Here is a 25,177-nt window from a genome sequence, read left to right on the forward strand (position 1 = left end):
ATTAGTTCAGTCTCTCACCATCTAAACATTCACGACTCACTAATACGCCGTTACCTCCTCCTTCATCCTGCCACTGACCTTTCCATCACCTCCTCTCATCAAACATGTGCTCCTTCCACAGGTTTTCTACTTCCTGGCTTCCTCGCTGATGTTATTTTCTTCTTTCCTGCTATTTTTATGTTTTGGGCCGAGTTGATACAAGGACATGTCTGTTAGGAGGGTAACGGTCTTATGTAACACCAGTGTGCATGAATGAGTCCATGGGGGTGCAGTGACCATGTGTTTTTCAAGCATGCGTGTGCAGATCCTCGTGTAACTGGAAGAAGTTATATCGTACTGGTAGATCTACTTTTAGTCTGGTAAACGGAGCCCCCTGCTTGTGGTTCAGTCCTTTTAAACTCCCGGTGTGGAAACAAACAGAAGATATTTGAAATTCTAGTGGAGATAAAACAGCTCCTCTTACAGCTTAATGTATGATGGTGTCATACTAACATACTAACAACACGTCCTTGCTATGATCACCATCTTAACATGCTAAATGGGAATTGGCTGGTTCCTCTGGGTAATAATATTTCTGTATACATGTGCCAACTGATTATCAATTCAGTGTGAAATGTTCATGCTGATTTGATACAAACAGCAGTAAAAGGCCTGTTTGGGAACCATGATGAGGACAGTAAACAAAATGAAAGCATCAGAATATCAGAAAGACTTTCAAAGCTCATCAAATCAGCAGTAGTTTTCACTTTTGAGCCTGTTGTAGTATTTTTTTTTTTTTTTACATTTTGGCAAACTGGCACCGTTACACATATGCGGAAAAAACTATTAGAGTTTCCTTTCTCACGGGTACTCACGGATGTACTGACAAATATTACTGGAGGACTTGGTTTGGAAGATTTGGATGCCAGTTCTGAACGGATTCTTAAAAACATGTTGGTTTCCACAAACTCCTCTTATAATAAGGACAAATTTAATGTTATTAAATATAAGCAGCATGAGTTCATAAGAATAGACGTGTGTGTGTGTGTGTGTGTGTGTGTGTGTGTGTGTGTGTGTGTGTGTGTGTGTGTGTGTGTGTGTGTGTGTGTAAAAGATGGCGAGTGCTTTTTCTTAGAAAGTGCAAAAATGAATAAAATTATCAGCATGTCAGAAAATGTGAGCATCAAAATACAGTCTTCATTTTTTAGAGGTTTGCTGGGAGCTTTTTAGATGAGGGGACAAATCTGTAATGGATGTCCTGGTCTGTCAATCTGTGTGTGTGTGTGTGTGTGTGTGTGTCTCCCCCTGTCTCTCTCTCTCTCTCTCTCTCTCTCTCTCTCTCTCTCTCTCTCTTCTCTCTCTCTCTCTCTCTCTCTCTCTCACACACACACACACACACACACACACACAGTATTCATGCCTGCCTGCAGCATGTGTCTTTCTACCAACTGTGCCCCTCTGTTATTTTTTTTGGGGGGGGGGGTGGGGTGGGGGTTGGTGTTGGGGGGTGGGGGGGTGTACTGGGAGTGGGGGCTGGCTTGTGAGCAACTTTGGATTGGTGGAGAGCAAAGCTGCACATTGTTACATCATCTCCACAACAACACCAAACACATTTGACATCGACTGGCTCTCCACTAATCACCTCCCTGGACTATATCAACCCCGGTCCTGCGGTCCGGAGGTGTCGGTCCGTACTGCCAGCTACATCCACTCACCCACAACCTGTCGTCAGTGCTACCAGCCGTCCGTCCCCGTCCCTGTTCTGACGAGTTGTCGTGGACACACACTTCATCCTGCCCGCTACCCTGTGTCGGACCTCGGGAGACCACACAGTGAACCTGCTCCTAGTCCTCGTTATGCCCGCCCGCTCTGTTTGGGTCCAGTCCAGCCACACATCATAACACTGACGTCTGAAGTCTTGATGGGGACCAACGGCCAACAGATGACGAGGTGGATGACCTCATGACAACAATATTTGTTCAGCCTCTTAGTTCACTCTGGGTTAACGACACGACAGGTCTATCAGAGGCTTCCTCTTTTCAGTTTTCAGTGAGGCCATCCTCCCTCCACATTGGACCTACTGCAACACCCCTCCCCCCCCACCCCGAGCTGCCTGCCTTGCTCTCGACTTCCTTCCTGTCATTAGTGACGGTGCCAACTTCCTCATCTTTGTTTCCTGCCAACTGCAACTCTACTTTTACCTTCGCACTCTTGAGACGAATGACTCTTCAATACCTCGCTACCTTACTGAGGCAGCGAGGAACCTCCAACCACTTTCTAATATATGCATTGATTGGTCTCTCCAGCCTTTCTATCTTAGAAAGTGAACATTCAAACGGTATACTGTCAACATGCACATTACCTCTGGGAGCTTTTCTGGATGTCCTGACTTCTCTATTCTTTCTTCAGCGACGTCCTTCCATCGAGGGAATTTCTTCCCCACCTTCAAATAAAGCAAATCCTTTCAACTTTCCTTTCACCAGCGAGATGTTGCTTTATTTACTCGGCTTAATCTGTAACTTAAACCACTTTGGGTTCTCATTTTATTTCTCAAACTAACATCATGTCATCCATTTATGCTCTACATGGAGGGAGGCGCCCACTGAGCCAGATACGTTCTCTAAATCTGAAAACACTACATGTAAGTGTCTCTTCTTGAATCTGATGCCATATTACACAGTAGGGAGGTAACCTGCCCGTCTCTGTGACAGAAAGCCTTTCTTTTCTACATTCAGGAGACATATCAGTCACAACTGGCTTGATTCTACTGACTCTTTCTTTTGGGAATACGTCTTCCCCTGCTCTACGCCCTGGATATCGCTTGGTTTTGTTTTCCATATTACTCTAAAGAGCCATCAGAAGAATATAAGGTGCACTTTTACCCGGGACCTCCTTTGGTCCGGGGGCTGATGAAGCCTTTGTGTGCCTGACAACTGCCTGTACTTCACTCCACATTAGTGGTCTGACTTTCAGTTTCGTCTCTCATCCGATAGTGGCAAATCTGACGGCCTTATTCCTCTCTTCCCTTGATACTGTTAGCTGTCCACTTCTTTACTGATTAAAATACCCCCTAAAAACCTTTTCCTTTCTCTCCCTTTTCTAAATTTGCAACCTCTTACTGCGACACCTCACTTCCCTTTCTTTCCTTCTGTCACCTTCCTTCTCTGCTTCTTTCGTCGCTCCTTTCCTCTCTCTTTCTTTCTGTCTCCTGGATTGCCTTTTGAACCGGAGCCTTTCTTTTCCTCAGTACCCTGAATCTATCAGCACCACACTGGTCAATAACAGCTAATTCTGCTGTCCCTTTCATTTTGTAGAAGCTCCCTTCACAACAATTATAACATTGGGACTCTAGATATATTCTTCCTCCTGAGCTCTGTCAGATTGATTAGGAAGCACGACGCTGCTCAGGTCTCTGAAGAAGTTCTCTGTGGTTGGAGTCTGGGTTTTGGCCGAGCCACTTAAAGGCCGACTCCAGGCGAGCTGTGACACATCTTGAATTCACAGTGGCTTCCGTTTAGTTGCTCTATTATGACGGCCTAATTAATGGAGGGCTGCTAAGATGGGTGTTCTTTCAGCCGGTTCTCTGTGGAGGACTTCTGCGACAGCGACCGCTCGCCTCTCTAACCGAGGCGCTCCATGTCTGGTTACTCAGTTTGGACTTCCAGTCAACTCTTAGAAGATTGTTCCAAACATCTTTATTTTTACCAAAACGTCTGCACTTTGTCTTATTATCATTTTTATCAAGTGTAAACTGATGACGACAAAAAAATAAAAAATAAAATAAATACTATTTTTATCCACGTAAGGCGAAATCTTCAATATATGTGTCACATTGACGTGCACTGAAATTAAACAAATTAAAAAGTGGACTAATTCATTGTTAATATCGTGTCTGTGTTTGAGTCTATCAGCTGTGCAACCTGAAATTAGGAATGACCCCAATTTCAACAAAAGAAAAGTAGGCAAAGTGATATCAAATCATTTTATAATATTGAAAATTAATGTCACATAGCCACAAACACAAACAGCTTTGAGCCATTGAGACACTGTTCTCTGATTGTGCCATGAACGGTTTGTCACAGAACAACCGTGCCCATTACAAACCCACAAACAAGCATTTTCAAACACCCCATCAGACTGTCATCGGGGGTGCTTCCACCCACATGTCATTCAGCTTTTACATTCAACACTGTGCTCTGCCAAAACAATTATGGCTGCAAAGCAAACAGGAAATAGCCGACTGCTTGTGCAGGGCCTCACATGATGCCTCTCGGATACGCTAATTAGGGCTGGGCTGTGTGCTGCCATAGAGTTACTGAAAAGGAGCAACAAACAAAAACAAGAGAGGACATTGTCATCATGGGAATAGTCGTCTGGGACTTGGGCTCCTAAACCTCTCTTGATCAAGGCACAATTTCCTGTCCTATGTTGAAATACACTCGATCCAAATAACAAGGAGGAACTGCATATTTGCACTTGAGGAGATTTGAAGAGTGTCTGTTTGATTTCTTTGCGATTATTAAGTTTATTTCAATTTAAGCTTGCATTAATTGTCTCATTTAACGCTCTTCTTGTCCTGATGAAGCTTCCATCCTCTCTTGGTTTGTCAGGGCAGAACACACGGAGAGAAGAAATACAATATCTGCCAGCTGATGATACATACTCAAAGCATGCCTTCATTTTTTTCATGCTATCAATTCCTTATGGACATAACAAAGTGAGTGCAAATATTTTCAAATATTTTTTCCAGCCACAACATTGTTACAATGATGTATTTTACAACCTGAACAGATCTTAGAAGTATTTGACCAAATTTGCCCAACATTGATAACATACTGTGAGTGGTGTTTTTTTCCCAGTCTTACATTTCTAAAACGTGAAGAGGCTTCAGCGAGGAGCTCTAAACTCAACTGTTGCTGCAAAAAAAGACATTTCAAGCCACCAATTTCTTTCAAAAAATTTGGGGCCACATTTGAATCTTCCTGAGGCCACGGTTGGCTCCTGTTCCATATTTTGCCATGCTTAAGACTGATCACTGCCACTCCTTCGCTCAGGTGCGAAGCAGCACGATGAGGTATGAATAGTTGTGTAAATCTTTTTTTTTTTTTTTTTTTTGGTTTCTGTTAAGAGTTTTTTTTTACAATTTTTTTTATTTTCATGTGTTTCTTTACATTTTCTTGTATTGAGGCTTATTTTCCATCAAAAGCAATAATCTTGTCACAACATTGAGATTTAAATAGGCTATGGCAGATTTATACATTACAGGATGAGCCCTGGTCTGTGGTCAGATTCATGTCCAGATCAGGATGCAGGTGTGACTTTTTCTTTTGTTTGGACCCAGATCAGGAACGAATGTCCAGCTTAGCAAGTGAAACAGCCCAAACAACTGCAGAGAGCAGGACTCAGGTTCATTCACTTTAGTTCAGCTAACTAAAACCTTCTGAAATACTTTCACCAAAGTGGAAATAATATGTGAACAGACCTGTTTTCATGGCAGAATCTTTGACTCCGGTCGGGAAAGAGCAGGTTTTGTATTACAGATGGCTGCTTTCCACTTAGTAGGACCTCCTGCGTTTGTGCATGCTGGGTAACTTTCATGGCTTACTGTGGACACGTAATAAAACTGAGACATCATTCATGCACTTGTACATTACCGACTGCGAGTCAAAATGTTTGCTATGAAAAACAGATATTGTACCATAGAAATAATACTATACGTATATAATATGAGTCTTAAGGGACTGCATGGAGATCATTGGTACGGGAATGGGGGTCGTTTTATGGTGAAAAGAAATGTATATTAATGATGGGATACAAAAAAATACAAATCTATTCCATTAAAATGTCAGGGTAAATGAATGTATGTTTCTGGCACACCATCTTAAATAGTGTATGTTTAGTCTCTTTGAGTCAATTGTAAGTGAAGTTTTACCAATACTATGATGATATTCTGAGATTTACTATTTTCATGGGAAGGTGTTAAATGCTTTGTTTCTTAATCAAGTCTGGGGTCCATATACATTTTTAAGAATGCTGTGAAATGCCTTGTTGATAATCTTTGGTGAAAACATGAGGTCCGACTCATCACCAATGACTTTAGTTCTGTCCCAAAGAAAAGTAAATGTTTAAATTGTGCCACTTTTAAGTGTTTCTGTAGTAAAAAAAAAAAAATCTGTTGTTCTGAGAGGTAAATAAGAAATGAAACATAACGTTCAACCTCTGTTCCTACACCAGTAAAATCCGTGCAGTCCTTAAAAACAAAACAAAAAAAAGAAATGAAACTTGAAATAAGTTTTTGTTTTTGTAGGACTTTAGCACCATTGGTCTTTACACAGTATGAGAGCGGGAACAGATGTCAGACTGGAGTTAGATCTGAGCAATGCATGCTGGGAGTTGTTCACATGTCATACAGGTTATCCTAAAAGTGAGAACAGAAGTTGAAGAAGCTTTGCTGCAGGTTACGACGAACTGTCCTTTAAAACCTACAACACCTTCAACGATATGAGTGTTCGTGAGTTTGTGTGTAGAAATGCTAAGTGCTAACATGTTCGGGCAGATTCATTGTGTTATAATTATTGTTACAGCTTATCATCGGCCAAAAGCGATGCGCCCCGAGTCTGAATAGATGTAAACTCCATGACAGTAATGTGTTGACATGAAACAAGTTGTCAACACATTACAAGCTTGTTAGCTGATTGTGTTGAGTTAAATAAAACTAAAAGCTCCATGTCTGGAGAACACTATGATGCTCAATGCTCCATTAAGACATTTTTAAGGCTGAAAAAGAAACGTCCCGCGGTCCAGTTTCAGAGTCTCAGCTCATCTCAAGCAGAGGACCGGACAAAAAAAAGGCGGGAAACAAGAACCCCAAACGAAGATTTCAAAATTAAATTCTTGTTTTGTAATTTCTGAAAAATCTAAAGTATTAATCCAAAACATTGCCAAATTAAAAGTTTGTACTTAGAAGAATGCAACTCTCCAATATTTAGATAGCAACACACATGAAAGCGCTAGCACACACAGCTACTAGCATTCGACGGCTCTGGTGCCAAAACTCTCAGAAGAAGTGTGTCATGTGACCAATGGGCCAAATCCTGGATGTTAATGTGGATGTAATGTGACCCATGCAGACTCCTTTTCCCCCGTCAGCTCAGCTAAAGGTGAATTTGACCCTGACTTCTGGGTGATGTTTGAGCACTAGCTACCACTGCACCAACAACGGTCTGAAAGTGCACATACAGCCATGTTCTCACAGCAAAGCATCAACACACAGACAGACATCGACTTACCAAGAAAATCAGATGCAAATTAACAGCAACATAAAAGAATACCAAAAACAAAGTCACTTCATCCCTTGCTTTTACAACAGTCAAAGTTTTCAGTCTTTACACCACAAGTCTTTAATAAACATACTATATTAAAAAAGAAAAAGGACTCATCAGTAGCAGTCAGTCAAATGATCCGGGTTTTAACCCCACCGGCAAACTCATCTGCCCGAGAAGAAGTAGAACAACGAACACTTGGTGCACAACGAAAGCAACATCAACAACATCAAAAACAACATCGTGTGGGACTTCACACCGTGTCTTTAATCGTACAATTTCAGTATTTTACATTCCACATGTGGACATATTCCTGCAGGGATTGTCGTCTTTCTCCACCACAGAGTGCTAGTATGAGTTGGGGTAAAGGTTTTCCAGTGAGGGTGGGGAGAGGAAGGAGGTGCACACTGAGAGGACAGTGACATGAAGAGAGACAGGAGGTTAAAGAGGAGGAGACAGAGAGGATGCTGACTCCGATGTTTCCCTGGGCGAGTAATAAAAGCTGAGCTGCTTCAGAGTGGTTGTGAAGCGCTTTGTGCCATGCTGAGCTTAGCATCAAGTTCACATTATAGATTATTGTAAATGTAACATAAACTTTAGCTTTAGTCTCAGAGACCGAGAGAAGAAAACACAATTCTACGGTCGTATGCTGCGGAGAAGACGGACACTTCCAGGTTTGTTCTCCAGCTTGGCTGGGAAGTGTAGAAAGTGAAACGTGGTGGTGACGCAGAGTTTAGCTCGGGAAGTTCTGAATGGCCGAAAGCAACGCTGCTTTATTAGCACGGGATAAAATGGTTTTGGTTCTCTGGCACTCACAACTGGAGGCTTTTCCGCTCCACTCCGTCGGCTCCGTGTACCTCGACTCAGGCCACTCAACTAGAGTTTAGATCTTTGTCGTAGGAAAAGAAGGATGTTTTTCTTTAATGGAGGTTATGAAGCCAAGAAGAAGAACTCCGAGTCACCAGTTTGTTGCAGCAACTTTGAGTTGTCACGCGGAAAACGTGCTCTTGTGCGCCTGGATGCCTCATCTCTATGACATCCAAGGTCACAAAGACATCAAGGGAATGTACTGTTTTCATGTAGTCAGCTAAAAATGTCAGTATTAACAGATGAGATTGAAGCAGCTGTCTGAACATAGCAGAGGGTGACGTTGATGTCCAGGTGAAATGGCTCGTTTTGGGAGAGGAGGACGGTTGCTGTCTCTCTGCTATGCTGGTGCAACTGATCATGGCTGAAGGCAGTGTGCTCTGTGGTGCTGGTGTGTTCTTGTTCAGAGGACAGAGAGAGGATTTCTCCACTGATCATTTGGCTGAGAAAGAGAGAGCGAGAGAGAGAAAAGAGACAGAGAGGCCGTGCTGCCAGCTCCAATCTGAATCACAAATCACAGCTGACCTCGTCCTCGCGCTCTCAAAGCCCAGCAGGAAGAGATGGAGAGCTGACGTGATCCAGAGGAAGGTGAGCTGGGAAGGTTTGTTGGTAATCACAAGTCAAATAAGTATTGTAATGTTTTATGTGAGCTGAAAACTGCATAAATATTTTAATCCAAGTCAGTGAACTGACCTCTGACACTCGGTGCTACACGATTGGTCAGATGGATTCTTGATCTGATTGGAGCTGGCGGCATTAATTCAGCCGAGGATGGCTCTAATGCCACATATAATAACTGTAACATTCCTACAGTATGTGTGTATATATATATATATATATATATCTATAAATATATGCTTCTTCTGCTGTACAGTGTATATTTGTGTTAGCGGCCTCTGTGAGGCACACCGACCCGTCTGAATTACGAAGCCAGCAGTTCCTCGTCGGAGCCATGAACCGGTTGCAGCATGGCTTTCGTTCACAGTGATAGAGAGCAGGAGTACGAACACAGCAGGCCGAGAGGCGGCGGCCGTGAACCTGTACAGCTCGATCATCCTATTGCTGTGTGTGTGTGTGTATCCCTGTATAATCAGCACGTTCTATTTAAATACCCTGCAACAGTAGTAACACTGAGTGGCTGACGGCCGTGTCGCAGTCCTGGTTGGTCGTAGCGGGTCATCAGGAGGTGAGATGACGCCGGACCGTGTGTGTCGCTGTGTGTCTGAGAGAATACTGTTCAGACTGCTACAGGAGAGGAGAGATGTGGAGGGGGAGGAGGGGGAGAGGGAGGGGGAGGGGCTACTAAGGAGTACAGACATAGTGGTTTTTAGTGCAACAGAAAAAAACCTGATAATTATTCGTAGTGGATGGCAGTTTGGGGTATGGTTGGTGGAGATCAGCAGTGTTCAATCATTCATACTGTAAGTTTCTGGGATAGGCCGCTCGCTCAGAAACCTCCTTTTAATAGCGAGTCCATTTCTGTTGCGACAGTGAGGGAACGATCTGGCCGTGCGTTTTTAGAGTCCACGTGAACGTGCTGCTGGCTCGCTGCTCGGCCCGAGTCACATCGACCACCGCCGCTCCCCTCACCTCCGCCAGCAGGAAACCACATCCACAGGTGAATACTGCTGCTTGTTTACCTCCCACTCACCACCCACCACAGGCTGTTAGCCTGACCCGATGGGGCCAAAATGGCTTCAACTGGAGTCTCAGCTTCCAGCGGTGGTCGTCCCACGACAGTTTCCTTTAAGTTCACTCGGCACACGGTACAATCACATGTTCAGCCCCGCCCTCGTCAGCTCAGCTTCTGACACAAAAACACATCGGATCGACTCTTGGTCCCACGTGGTGCGTGACAAGAATAAAAAAAGGGAGTCTGCCATGTCAGCTGTCAAAATGTGTGTGTGTGTGTGTGTGTGTGTGTGTGTGTGTGTGTGTGTGTGTGTGTGTGTGTGTGTGCGTGTATGTGTGTGTGTGTGTGCGTTGCAGACAGAGGGGCAGCTGCACCGAGATGAGAGGTGAGGTAGAATCTGTCGGTTTCGAGCGGGATTTAAAACAGGTACAGGTGACGGAGGAGGTCTGCAGAGGTCAGTGCCCCCCACCCGTGCATGAACCAATCAAGAGGTGGAGCTGTGAAGGATTTAGGAGGAGGAAGAGACGAGCAACACGACAACTGAGGTAATACGTCAGGGTGTGTGTGATTAGTGTGTGATGTGTGTGTGTGTGTGTGAGAGAGGTAATAAAAACAGGAGGTATGTATTGGAGAGCTATTCAAGCTATATATAAATATAAGCAGATGTAGGCTATAGTTAGTATAATAACAATATGAATATCTTTTTTTCTAATATAAAACAGGATGCTTTGAACAAAAAGGTGCTTTGTATGAACTTATTAAATAAGAAATTAGGCCCATAATGTCTCTGACTGTCTACTTTAAGCACAATAAGGGTTCGTGGCAAACTCAACAAAGCCACAACAGAAATCTGAACTGATGAGTTGTTACAGCTGCCCACTTGAACATTTTTGGCCACTTGATAAATGCAAGTCCAATATTTTAGACTTGTTTAGCTCACGTTTTGTTCTTCACCAAAACCTCAGAGGGAAATATAGCTCTTTAGATGCTAAACTCTAAAGTTCTGGCTAAACTTGTCTGTGCTACGTATACATTTAGTTTCAAAGCGGTAAAAAAGAGCTGCTGCTGCTATCAACGCTGTGAGAGTGGGTGAAAACCTGAGAGTACTGTAGAACCGAGGGGGAACTCTGTTATGTTCAGCCCGTTTGTTAAGTAGTTGTAAACACTAAGGTAGAATTAAATACTGAAGAAAGCCAGATTCTGACCTTATGAAAAGATATTCTAATTTATATTTGGGGTAGATTTAATAACAACTTAATGTAATAGCTGCTTAAGTATATCACTCAAAGGCCATGTTGGGAAAAATACTTATCTGCTTTATTGCTGAGAGTTTAGTGAGAAAATTAATATAATTTCTATATTTTTCGGTCAGAAGCTAGAACCAGAAGAAATTAGCTGAGCTTACCACGACAGAAAGAAAGAGAAAACAGCTGCATGGCTTCAAACATGACCAGATATTACAATGCTGGGCTGACAAATACTCTGAAATTCAAAACCCATGAAAGCACAGCATGTCGTCTTTACAACAGTCAGAATAAACTGTTTCCTCGCGTTTCCAGTCTGCCAGCTGTATTCTCTTATTTCCCACCAGGCATAGAAGTGGTAAACTTCTCATCTAACTGTCAAGAAGAAAGAAAATAAATATATTTCCTACAATAGTCAACTATGCATTAACTTTGAGCAAGAAATCTGCATTTACTGTACAAATATGTGCATCATATCTTTCTTCCTGGAAGCCAACAGACTGCTGTAACTACACAAAGCATCGAGATGTTCATGACATCTAATAATACCTATACCTATAATACCTATGTTTTCTGACGGCAGTTATGAGACATATGTGAGCATAAATAATACATCATAGATAAAGGCTTCATCCAAAGTGTTCCCGCTGCATTGTGGGTAACTGAGGTCTGCATGGCTCTATGTTTCCTTATCAAACTACCACAATAGAGAGGAAACACATCTTACAAGGTATGAGGTAATATCGTGTGGGTGTGTTTGTGCATGTACGTTGTGTGTGTGTGTGTGTGTGTGTGTGTGTGTGTGTGTGTGTGTGTGTGTGTGCGTGTGTGTACGTGAGACGGAGAGAGACAGCAGGTGAGGGAGGTAGAGAACGAGATGTCGAGGTGGGGGTGGGTGTTTAGAGGGGGGTGGGGTGGTCTGAAGAGCTAATGTTCAGGTCCCAGAGATATAAAACAAAACAAAAAAAACCAGACGACAGGTGGGGGTGCAGCTAACCGAGCCCCTCGGTTTGCGTGAGTCACAGGAGCCGTGCAGCTGTTTGTCCGTACAGGTGGTGATCGGTGGTTGCATATAAATATATTGTACTTTTATGGCAGGGTGTTTTAAATATGTGAGTATCTATGTGAATGTGTGTGTGTGTGCACCTCTCGGGATGACAGAAAGCGCTGTGCGTCTCTGTGGGGATGTTGGTGTGTGTTTGCTGGTGGCAGGCGGTGGGTCTTGAGTGTTTTGACAAAATAAAAAAAGGGGTTAAAAAATAAAAAGTTTACAGGACACGCTCTCACTGAGGAAGAACAAAAATCTCCTCTTGTTCATCACCCACACTTTCTCTTCTACCGAAGCCGCCCCGGATGTATCGTTCTAGGGGCAGTCGCCTAAAGTCACACTTCCTGGTCCTCGAAGACCTCCAGGAAGAGCGGCGGAAAGAGTTCGTTGGGACACTCCACCTTCATGTGGAGGAAGCGGCTGGCGTGGCACGCCCCGATCATGCGCAGGTCCGTCACCTTCATCAGCAGCTTGGGCCAAAAGTGGGGAATGTTGTGTTTGCGGTAGTTGATGTAGTGTTCGAACGCCAGCAGGTAGGCCTCCTGGCACTGCTCGATCTTCTCCACGCTGGTCAGCCCCGAACGGTCTGGGGCGAGAAGGAGGAGGGGAAACATGACGTCACGCTCATGCAACATTTTCATATCAGACTGAAGTAACTTTACACACCGTTGGATCGCTGAATGTGAAGTAAAATACTGTATTGTTCCCCATCCAGGAGCTACGATGACCTCGCCTGGCTGTCGCTCCTATTAGCATTTGTGCAGCCACTTTGAAGGGCAGACCAATCAGCGAGCAGTGTCGGTGGTTAACCGCGCTTGTCCCGCCCCTCCTTCACTGTGATTGGACGGTGAGTGACAGTGACGAGCACAGCGTTAATATTTCTCAACTCTCGGTGAACAGATTAAAAAAAACGCTGCATGTTCAGCGCAGAATAAATGCTCAGCACCTCGTCAAGCTGCTGCCGGGAGTGTCGGACGGTTTCGCCGCATGCTGATTGGTTAAAAGCAACCACGAGGTCTCCGCCCAGTAGGATGGAGCGACAGCAAACGCTTCTCTGTGGAGCGCGTTCAGACCCAGATACTCACTCAGTAAACTGTGTCTGGTTCACACCAGGCTGATGATGACCTGCAAGATCTGAGCTTCCCTGAAGTTGGACTCACATGGACATAAACCTAAAAGGACTGCAGAGGTTTATAGGAAGAGAGTAGAAGGTATTCTTCCACTGTTGTTCAGTACAATCAGCATTCAGGATCCACAGGTTGTCTTACACACTGTCAGTACATCCACCCTGAGCGTCTTGGTGTTGTTGTTCACCTGCAACGGCTTTAACAACCGATTCGACGAGATTCGTCTCATTCAGGAAGAGGAATTTAGCAAAGACTCTCAGAGATTGATGATTGTGTTGTGACCATGTCGGATATACTGTAGTTACAAAAAAGAGTCTGGGTTGGATCAAACCATTTGTTTCTCTCTTTTCTAGAGTGTATTAAAATTAGGTCAAAGTAATTAAGTAAATGTGATCCGTTTAATGTCTGAGGATATAATCCACCAAACAGAAGAAGATCATAAAATGTTTTATCATGACTGACTGAACAAAAGCTGAACCTGTGATTTATTAAACAATAATCAAAATATTAAAATTTTATATGTAGAATTGAACCAAAATGTGAGTCACGGTTTTATCAAACAACAAAGTGCTTCATTTTCACACCAAAACCTTCAAGTAGAATGACTTGACAGAAAACAATATATAAGGGTGGTCATAGGTTGAGCAGGTGAATCGATGTGAAGTGTAACTGAAAGGACACGTTGTGTTGCATCATAAAATATGTTGATGTAAAAAGGTCAAAGTGAATTCTGTGGAGCGGTGAAGTGATCTGAGCTCCGACGCAGCAGATCCTTCACGGCTTGGATTATTTATGACTCACTTATTAAATATTTGATTGTTTTTGCAAGAATCTTTTATTCTAAGCAGGAGAAAAGCTCTGGTGTAAAGAAGTGGAGAGAGAACGGGTAAAACAAAATGCTAAACTTGCAAACCTGGAGGAGTCACAACCCCTAAAGTAGCAGGAATATGTCAGCAAGGCGAAAATGACTTTAAGTATAAAAATCTTTACACTAACAGTCAGAATATGATCAATGATCTGTTCCTCACCTGAGCTCATCAGCAGCACGGACTGCATCAGCGCCACCTCCGTGTCATCCAGGTTAAACTGCGCCAGACTCTTGCCCAGATCAAAGATGGCGTCCGACACCACGCCCAGCCCGCCGTTCTTCAGCTGCTCGCGCTTCACGGCCATCTCGCCGTTCAGCGTCAGCGTCTCGCTTTCGGGGTCGTAGCGTACGGCAGCGCGCAGCGACATGATCTCCATACAGCATCCCTTCAACAAGATGATCTGGTCTTCACAAGGCAGCTGGGAAACAAAGTGTGAGGTCATCAGGGGATCATGTGACAGGAACAAAAATAGTGCAAAGATTAGTTCATGTCTTGGATCTCTATGCTGTCCTTTTCTCTCTCTGCTCTCCTCTCACCCCGACCGGTGGAGGCAGATGCTCCGCCCCCTCTGAGCCTGGTTCTGTTAACAGATGCTCCGCCCCCCCCTGAGCCCAGTTCTGTTAACAGATGCTCCGCCCCCCTCTGAGCCTGGTTCTGTTAACAGATGCTCCGCCCACCTCTGATCCTGGTTCTGTTAACAGATGCTCCGCCCACCTCTGAGCCTGGTTCTGTTAACAGATGCTCCGGCCCCCCTCTGATCCCGGTTCTGTTAACAGAGGCTCCGCCTCCCCTCTGAGCCTGGTTCTGTTAACAGATGCTCCGCCCCCCCTCTGAGCCTGGTTCTGTTAACAGATGCTCCGCCCCCCCTCTGAGCCCAGTTCTGTTAACAGATGCTCCGCCCACCTCTGATCCCGGTTCTGTTAACAGAGGCTCCACCCCCCCTCTGAGCCCGGTTCTGTTAACAGATGCTCCGCCCACCTCTGATCCTGGTTCTGTTAACAGAAGCTCCGCCCACCTCTGATCCTGGTTCTGTTAACAGATGCTCCGCCCACCTCTGATCCCGGTTCTGTTAACAGAGGCTCCGCCCCCCCTCTGAGCCCGGTTCTGTTAACAGATGCTCCGCCCACCTCTGATCCTGGTTCTGTTAACAGAAGCTCCGCCCACCTCTGATCCTGGTTCTGTTAACAGATGCTCCGCCCACCTCTGATCCTGGTTCTGTTAACAGATGCTCCGCCCCCCCTCTGAGCCCAGTTCTGTTAACAGATGCTCCGCCCACCTCTGATCCCGGTTCTGTTAACAGAGGCTCCGCCCCCCCTCTGAGCCCGGTTCTGTTAACAGATGCTCCGCCCACCTCTGATCCTGGTTCTGTTAACAGAAGCTCCGCCCACCTCTGATCCTGGTTCTGTTAACAGAAGCTCCGCCCACCTCTGATCCTGGTTCTGTCGGAGGTTTCTTCCTGTTAAAAGGAGGTTTTCTTCCCTCTGTTGGAGGTTTTTCTCCCTGAAAGAGGAGTTTTTTTCCTCCTAGCTTATGTGGGAATTGTTGAATTGTTGACTTGTTGGGTTTCTCTGTATAATATTGTAAACTCTTGCTGTAAGGACTTTAATGTGTTACGTGCCATGAAATAATCTGTGTTGTGATTTGGCACCATATACATCAAATAAAATCAAATAAAATTGAATTAGTCCAGAATCATGTGTTTTATAAAATGAATGAATGAATGAACAACTTTGTTATTAGAAACACCTTGAAGCTTTGAAGCCGCATGATGAGTGAACTAAATGTGGAACTGTTTGCTGATGAATTCACTTTAAAAGCTTTTTAAAGTAATATGTCAGTGTTTTGTTTACAGTGTGTCTGTTGAGAAATCCTGCTAATCTCGATTCTAATATTAATTATGTATTAAACGAATGTTTAGGACTCGTTTTGCTGCATCAATAACTTTTGAAACATCTGGAGCATGGATTTATATTATACAGTTATACCTGTAAAACATCCCAAATCATCAGACAATGTGGTGGAGCTGTTGATACTGAGGAAGTTTACTGGAGCAGGTTTGAAAGGATTCACCTTGAATTAATCATGTCAAAGACTTAAATAAATGTAGTTACTCTCTGTTGCTAAATAATGAAACGAGATGTTGGCTTGTTAATTGGCTCTGATTGGCTCAATGGTTAAAGCCTCGGTGTTTACAGGATTAAGAACTGAACGAGCCGGTTGTCTGTGGCGACGTTCCTGAGAAAAATCATGAGCAGCACAAAGTGATGCGGTTTTCCATCAGCCAGCAGACGTCGTTCTGCCGGAGAGGGAAGGCGGAGCTGACTGACATCACAGAGGTGAATCTGTCTGGACCTCTGGGAGGTGAAGTCTGACATCACAGTTGCAGTTACCGCTCATTGCTGCGGGTGCCGTTAAAGAAATGAAACGGAGGATGTAATTTTAAAATGTGCAGGAGGGTGTGGAGTATCTTCTTCCTCCCCTTCACTGTCTCGAAAAATATAAGGCTTATAATTTCCTATTCACAGAAAGTCCCCCGTCATGCTTTATGTAACTGGGCAGCCGTTACAATATACATGACGAGTGCACTCAGGGAGCTGATACTCGCTCACAGGTCGTCTGCATAGACAGCACAGTAATATCACTGAGTGCTGAGTCATCATCTCATCTACAGAGGAAGAGAGACGGGGATGTTTATTTGGTGTAATTCCAGCTGACAAGCAACAGGACAAAGGCTGCAGACAGGAAGTGCCCAATCAAAAGAACTCATCGAGGTTAAATTCTTAAACAAGCTTGGTAGTGTGTGTCGACAGTTCACTGTATTTACTGTTTGCTCTCAGATATTAGACACAGCTGTCAGTGAAGAGGCTTCTTATGTGTGTCAGTCTGAATCCACTTCTCACTGTAAAGTCCCTTTGTGTGTTTATTATGTAGGAAATTATGAATGAACGACTTGTGACTTGTTCAAGGGGAGTTTAAATATTGACAATAAGATAATCATTTAAAGCACTTATGATAGCATTTTTCCATATCTTCAGAATTTTTACAAACTAAACCAAATTAATTATTCAATTAATGGATATATAATCAGCTGATTATTTCCATAATGAAAATGATCTGTAGTTGCAGCTGGATAGAAAACAGTTCAAAAGGAGCTCCACCAACTCCAACAGTGAAATCCTCCTTTACATTTACGCAGTTTATGTTTTTAAAAGGGAGACATACTTTGAAAAAAAAGTTTACTGTTTTACAATAAAGCATTTGTTTAAAACAACAACAACAACAACAACAACAAAAAAAACATCAGACTTTAGTTTTATAGAAATCATTTTAACGAATAAAAATCTGAATTTTCTTTTTTGGACCGTTTTCATACCGTCTCACACACACACACACACACACACACACACACACACACACACACACACACACACACACACCACCTACCTCTGAAAACATGGGTAATTTCTTGGCAAAGTCAACGACACGAGTGATGGCGGGCGTCATGATCTTGGTGAACTCGCTGAAGGCTTCCAGGTCCACTTTATCTACGTCTGAGGTGGGCGCCATCGGACCCTGGCCGATGTCATCCGGCTACAAACAAAACAAAAACAAATGGAACTGAAGAATCACACGTGTAACGGAAACTCTGCAGGAATAATTACTGGATGAAGACACTGAGCTCTGGTTGAACACTGAACTTGTGAGCTGACCTCTGATTCCCTTTTTTTTTTATATGAAATTCCCTACATATTACGGCGTCAGCTCTTTTTTTTTTTTTTTTTTTTTTTACAAAAAAGTTACATGAACCGGTCATAACTGCCGATGAAACTGACTGGTGAAAGAAAAGCATTACATTTTAATGACATGGCTCAGATTCACATGAAGATTCACATGGCAACAGTCTGGAAGCAATTTAAATGCCAGTGGTCTATAAAAACACAGCACAGATAGGAGACAGGGTGCAGAGCAAATTATCAAGACATCATGTGAGTTGAATGAGTAGAGCCATGTAGCAGAACATTGGGACTCGTGCTCGTATAAGGTTGTAGTGACAGAAGCATAATGTATGAATATCTATATATAGAACACAACACAAATACTCGTATACAGTAAATAAAATGTGGTCAACATGCAGCGGCGCTTTGAATCAGAGCCACATGACTGCAGTCAGATGCAATGCTGCCAACAGAATCATGTTCACGCCACTGATCTCCATCCTGTTTACACAAAACCAGAACAAGAGCCACAACAGAGAGGGAACAGCTCCCGGCAGGGACAGACTTTCTGAATCACTGGAGGGAAACACGAGGTCCATTAGTGGATATTATGAACCAGGACCAAGACCAAAAAAAACAAAAAAACCAGCAGTATAATCTATAAAATCCTGTCCTGTCATTTAGCAGTGTACATTGTTTTTTATTGACTGCAATTGATCAAAATTAATGGCTTTTCTGGCTGCTGTCGATGATGCGTTCAGTGTCATCATGCAGCACAGTCTCTGACGTGAATCACACTGAATATGTCACTGGTATTGACTTTCATGTAAAAGATTTCTACTCATTATTACGTAACGATGCTCTGCTGAAAGGCTCTGTGCAAAATAAAACTGGAACAGTACCAGGAACTTTCGTTTCTGTTTCCAGCTGGATCCCTGGGCGTTGGTGTGCCGGTGGGCCTCCGTCACCATCCGGATCAGGTCCCACTCCGCCGTGTCTGGCTCGGGCCTGACCTGCAGCGTCCGCACCATCTCCTCCCTCTTCCTCTTCTCTCGGTTCTCCTCGATCAGACGCCGCTTGGCCACTCGCTTGTTATCGTCCAACACCACTGACGGGAGGGGGAGGGGGAGAGGGGAAGGGGGTGAGTCAAAGCAGTGGAGGCTACAGGAACATTTCCTCTCTTTCCTTCTTTCTAGCTTGCTGTAGGGGTCATTAATGTCTTGACCAAATTTGGCCCTAATCCACTCATTGGACATTTTACCTCATGGGGGCGCTAGAAGGAAAGTCAGAGGATCATTTGGTCATTTGAATATGTCCTCTGGGGGAACTGTGGCAGACCTTCATGCTAGCAGGGTTTCCAGACTATAATCACAGCAAAGACTGACGCTGTGAGCAAAAGTCAATCGGTTTGTTGGATATTTATGAAGTTACGTTCCTGATTGGCCTCCACTGCAACAAACTGGAGCTCAGAAAGATAAAGGACCCCTGCTGCTCTAGTAAATCATTTTAAGAAAAGAAGTGTGCAGTGTGCTGGAAGTGAAACCCAGATGTTCTGAATTTGAGTTTTCACCAAAATATCCTGAGGAAAGGAAACCATTTCCTTTATCCACAGGAGCAGATGTACCGCTGTTCATCTAATCCCCAACACGAAACCATGATGATGATGATGATGATGATGATGATGAGTGTATGTGTGTGTATTCTGTTATCCATTTGTTATGTTTTAAACCTGCCTCTTCCTTCTGAAGCACTTTGTTCTTCCTCTCTCTGGCCTCGTGGTAAATCTGGATGTAAACACTAGTCATGTTGAGAATTGATGAGATGAGAAGAACTCACAGTCCATGGCCATGCCCACCGAGATGCACTTCTTAAAGCGGCACAGCTGACACTGGTTGCGGGTGATCTTGTCGATGATGCAGCAGCCTTCATATTTACAGGAATATGATGGATGGAGGTTCTTCTGAATGGTTCTGCGGAAGAAACCCTGAAGGGGAAAGAAAATGGAACGATAAGACAAAACATAAGAAAAGATACATTTAATAAAAGGACTAAAAGGAAATGTGCATAACTATATTACTTTAAAATGTCATCCACAAATTGAATGTTCTTTTTCTCTGATGAGCATAAAGCGAGCGCATTAAATCGGGCGACACGAGGCCGGATCCCGTCTTCCAAGATTGGTTAAGGAATGAAGTGATGCGTGACTGAACATCTCCAATGAACCGCTTGTACACCAGACAGTGAGGAAACAGTCTCTCTGGAACCACACTGCACAAATAGATTTTAAAGACCTCATCCAAGGCAAGGAAATATTGAGGAAGGCAGAAAAATGTGCTCTGCTCTATTTTAAAAAACTGGTCCCTCCTCTATTTCTCCTTGTTCCAAGCCATAAAATCTGCAATGTAATAATATAATATCAGAACAATAAATCACTTGTATTTTTGTGTATTTCCTGAAGGAGTTGACTTCGGCCAGTTAACACTACTGCTGGATTTCAGGGAGCCTTATTTCCTGTGTGGGTCTGGCAGTATGACACACAGATGAACTGGCTGCAGCGTCGCACCAACCACTGCAGCGTCGCACCAACCACTGCAGCGTCGCACCAACCACTGCAGCGTCGCACCAACCACTGCAGCGTCGCACCTACCACTGCAGCGTCGCACCAACCACTGCAGCGTCGCACCAACCACTGCAGCGTCGCACCAACCACTGCAGCGTCGCACCAACCACTGCAGCGTCGCACCAACCACTGCAGCGTCGCACCAACCACTGCAGCGTCGCACCAACCACTGCAGCGTCGCACCTACCACTGCAGCGTCGCACCAACCACTGCAGCGTCGCACCAACCACTGCGGCGTCGCACCAACCACTGCGGCGTCGCACCAACCACTGCGGCGTCGCACCAACCACTGCGGCGTCGCACCAACCACTGCGGCGTCGCACCAACCACTGCGGCGTCGCACCAACCACTGCGGCGTCGCACCAACCACTGCGGCGTCGCACCTACCACTGCAGCGTCGCACCAACCACTGCAGCGTCGCACCAACCACTGCAGCGTCGCACCAACCACTGCAGCGTCGCACCCGACATCACGGAGCTGCTGCAAATAAGTAAAGATCCAGTTCACTTCATCAAAACTGGATCAAACACAAACTCTGCTGTCTCTTCTGTATTTGTTTACTCCAGTTTTTAAGACTGTACCGTTAGTTTAGTATTTTGTAGCTTATTCTTCACTGCCGGCATTTTTTCAGTGCACACACATATTACTGGGAGAAAGCTCAGTGTGATTTTACAACTTCTACACAGCTGTTTGCAATTAAATCTGAACAGTGAGCTCCTCGATTCTTGCCATGAAACTTTGAGCAAAGCTCAGCTAACTGGTTACTGGCTTCTAAATTCAAACAGACATGCGAGTGATGTCGATTGTCAAGTCTAATCGTATTTTCGGAGAGCGAAACATTTTCTGAAAACATTCTTCATGCTTCTGAACACCATAAAACAGCTGTTCGAAGCGGTTAGCTCAATTAAGCGGTGTGTGAAGTTCACTTTCAGTTAAACCTACAAAGTGTGTTCACAGGGGCACCAAATGTGTTTCTATTTAAAGATGATAATAGTCCCCCACAAATGAAGTATTGTGACTCACATTAAGATTTTATTAAGAATAGAAACTGCATATATTTTCATCTTCAGTGGGAACACATGGAGCTGAGTGTCAGGCCAGTCGCAGACTGAGACCATGTCGATCTCCTTTTCTTCGTGGGATTTGTTTACAATAAAAAAATAAATATGGAATAATGGCAATTTTTTCATTTAAATAGTAAAATCAGACTATTTGAAACAATCCTGCTCAGTCACATGAGGATAGTTAACAACCTTCACTTGTGTCGGATCGAGAGACCAGGAGGCAACAAGGAGGCTATTTTTATTGAAATTATGAGAATGACTGTCAGCAGTTAGCATGGTTCAAAGGTCACACACCGATACTCAAATTATGGAAACACTACAGGGATTGTTGGCAGCTACCTAGCTGCTGTCGGCTATTCAGTTATCTTTGCCAAATTCACAGTATGCATGAAGTAATTCTATCTTCACTGCAAACCTCCTGCTGACCGCGATACCAGCTCACTATCACAGTGATCAACATGAATACTGAAGCTGCACCAATGATCTCATTTTAATGAATCTAACAATGTAGTCTATGTCGATGTAAAAAAAGCCTCCGGCTCCATAGACTCCCATTCAACTTCTCTCATCAAATTCTCAGTCAATAAAATGTGTCCATCAGTTATCTCGGTGTTGTTAGCTAAAGTCACTCCTTCCTTTTAGTTTTCTGGAGGTCAACTATCGGTGGGCGGGACGTAGTATTGTCAGGTTTCCAATCAGATCCACCGCTGGCTCCTCCCCCAGGTTCTCCAAATATGGTCTCTGCCGGCTCCTGACATCCTTCCCACCGATAGCTGTAACCTGACTGCACCACAGACCTGTCAATCAAACAGACACGCCCCCCCCAAAACAGGTCTTCTTGAATCTTCTTTTCTAATGAATGAGGGATTATTTTCAGATGGACCTCCAGAAAACTAATAAGAAGGAGTGACTTTAGCTAACAACACCGAGATAACTGATGGACACATTTTATTCACTTTGGATTTGATGACAGAAGTTGAATGGGAGTCTATGGAGCCGGAGGCTTTTTGGAGCCGACCTCTAGTGGCACTCGCTGGTATTGCAGCTGAAGACACTTCCGCATCAGAACCATTTTACAGACCTGGAAGTTATGTCCACTTGTATATCCAGTGGTTGCCATTTGAGTTTGACACAGCGAAACCAAACTGACATCTGACGCTGAACTTTTGATTTTTTTTTTGCTTCAGTTGAAATACTTCATTAAACAAAAGGTGATCATGGTAAACCGGCAAAATTCATTGAAGTGAGTACAAAAGGTTGAATTGATTAATCAGGACAGAAAAATTCAATTAGCTACAACTATACATTAAACTGAGCAAAGCTTCAACCAGACAGACTTCAGTTTTATATTGTGGTTCTGTCCTACTGGTACTTTTCAACTTGCATCTAATGCAGCTGACTGTGGCTGTTTGAATCTCTTCATAGATCATTTTGCAGCTGTCAGAATTTGAAGTGGTTCCTCTTTGAGCGGATGTCAGGTGTCATTTCAGTGACAGATCGACTCCCTCTACCTCCTGTCACAGCCTTCACAGCTCATGACACTTGACAAACACTCCTTGATCTATTTTTTACACCTTTTCTCTCGTATTTTCTTTCGTTTTGAAGAAGGTTAAAAAAATAAAAAATGGATCACAGTTTAAGCTCTCTGTATTTGGAGTGATGCTTGTATTACAGCCTCATGCACACGGCTTCAACATGGGGACAAACCCTACGTTTGACAGCGCTGTCATCATCATTGTGGTGACGTGTTTTCACTCTCGTCTGCTTTGTTTTACAGACTAAGAAGTGACAGATGCTCTCCTGTACCTTGCATCCCTCGCAGGTGATGCAGCGGTAGTGGTACCCGGTGGCCTTGTCGCCACACACCACGCACGGCTCATCCTTCTCCAGGTAGCTGGGGATGTACCCTGGGACAGAGGCGCTGAGAGCTACAGGAAGACAGGACGGGATGAGAGAGGGGTGAAGTGGAGGGGGGGGGGGGGGGGGGGGGGGGGGTTATCACCTGAGACTGTGATACAGGATGGAGCAGATATAAGACCGTCCTGCACACACAGACCGGCTGAAGACGTCTACACTCAAACTCCCAGAACTCATCAAGCTTATTTATGTCTCCTGAGGAGTTTCCTTGATCTCTTTAACACTTTAAACGCACTCTAATGTAATAAAATCTTTATCTGCAGCTCAATGCTGTCAAACTGATGTGCATATTAAATGCCACATAACAATAAAATTCCTCCATTCAAGTAAATCCATCCAGCAGTGTAATTGTTTAATTTATTTTGAATCTTCCATAATGCAGTACGTATTAGATTATGTGATATAAAGTCTCTGTACTGTGTTTTTCTCTCTTTTACTGTCACCTGCGTTTTATACAAGTTGTGTTATAAGTTGATTTCTCCTGGAGATATTCAAGATTTCTAAGAAATGAAAAGGTATAATGAGAACTGAGTTAATTTAATAAAGAATGAATCAGATGTAGATTAAATACTGCTGTGATCATAAATGTGATTAATCATGTGATCACTAAAGAGCTGCTCTTCTTATTAACTTTACTGTATGAAAGCCGAGAGATACGTCATTATTCCTCATTAATATCAAAGAGCTGTTACTCCTATATTGATAGAGATGGAAATAGAGACATAATGATGAATAAAATCTGCGTTATGCTGTTTAAGATGTTTTCCCACATTTGGCTTTAAGAAGGGTTGAGAAATATAAATGAACTAGACGACATGTTGTGGTGATAAAGATCCTTTTCTGTGGAAAATAAGAAGTAATACTATGTAAAATATTACATTTACACATCACTGACCTTACCTTGTAAAGACCTTATATGTGATTTAAATCTTAAATAAAGGACTGAGCCGTCAGTGAAGTTTGATTGGCTGGAAAACTTTCTAAATGACCGTCAGGGATTTAAAAAGACGTTTTCTAACGCTATATTTTTGTTTACATCATTGTTGTTGTAAATTCATTCGAGATTTCTTTGTATTTAGCAGGAAGGATTTGTTACAACTGGACAAGTGAAAAGGTTCCAAATGATATTTAGGATTTTAAATTACAACCTGAACCTGATCAGTTCTGTCTACAGATCTCCCCGGGGGAGCTAATTTGTGTTTAACAAATCCTCTGCAGGAAAATGGAAAATAATGAAGAAGAGATTATCATATTAATGATGAAGAGGACACCAGCGACAGCTCGGGGGAGCCACCTGTGGAGCGAGCAGATGCTCCCGCACAGCAAACCACGGAGCGCCTCGGGCTCGTTGGTTTGGAGGTGACACAAACGGAGAGGATGAATCCTTACCAGACATGCTCTTCATCGAACACTGGCTGTTCTTCCTCTTCCTCTTCGGCACATCTGGCCACCTGCAGGAGAGGATGGGCGGGGGAGGGGGGACAAATTATAGTTATTTAACATTGAATTCAACTGTTCACCACTTTACAAACTTAAATACTTTCTCCTTTTCACTCCACAGTGATGCATTGTTTTTGATTTATGTCTGAACATCATAAAAAAATTAAACTCTTGAAACACATCAAAATTAACAAGTCTGCATCCTTTTGTGTCATTTAAAAAAAAGAAGCTTCAAGAATCTGCTGCTTTACATTTATACAATTTGGAAAATAATAGACACAAAAGGCCTGAATGGAACTACAAATATAATGTGTAACACAATATGACGGGA

General features: G+C 43.6%; 1 protein-coding gene across 3 annotated transcripts in view; it reads right to left on the reverse strand.

Annotated features, from left to right (window-relative positions):
• Nucleotides 1-7,547: 7,547 nt before the first annotated feature.
• The window catches only part of LOC138215262 (thyroid hormone receptor alpha), a 95,088-nt gene continuing 77,458 nt past the window's right edge, over nucleotides 7,548-25,177 (reverse strand). For 2 of the 3 annotated variants that reach the window (XM_069177329.1, XM_069177328.1), the window contains 7 exons: nucleotides 24,796-24,857; nucleotides 23,296-23,417; nucleotides 19,642-19,789; nucleotides 18,708-18,913; nucleotides 17,534-17,680; nucleotides 14,249-14,507; nucleotides 7,548-12,679 (listed from right to left, as the gene is read on the reverse strand). In XM_069177329.1, coding sequence (XP_069033430.1) covers nucleotides 12,429-12,679; nucleotides 14,249-14,507; nucleotides 17,534-17,680; nucleotides 18,708-18,913; nucleotides 19,642-19,789; nucleotides 23,296-23,417; nucleotides 24,796-24,857 — 1,195 coding nt within the window. In that variant the 3' untranslated portion in view covers nucleotides 7,548-12,428. Of the gene's footprint in view, nucleotides 12,680-12,759; nucleotides 12,928-14,248; nucleotides 14,508-17,533; nucleotides 17,681-18,707; nucleotides 18,914-19,641; nucleotides 19,790-23,295; nucleotides 23,418-24,795; nucleotides 24,858-25,177 lie in introns of all 3 variants that reach the window. The other variant, XR_011179715.1, reaches the window with a different exon arrangement.

Source organism: Embiotoca jacksoni, unplaced genomic scaffold, assembly GCF_022577435.1.
Source record: "Embiotoca jacksoni isolate LCO1_2020_lvr unplaced genomic scaffold, fEmbJac1.0.p SCAF_71, whole genome shotgun sequence".
Taxonomy (NCBI): Eukaryota; Metazoa; Chordata; class Actinopteri; family Embiotocidae; genus Embiotoca; species Embiotoca jacksoni.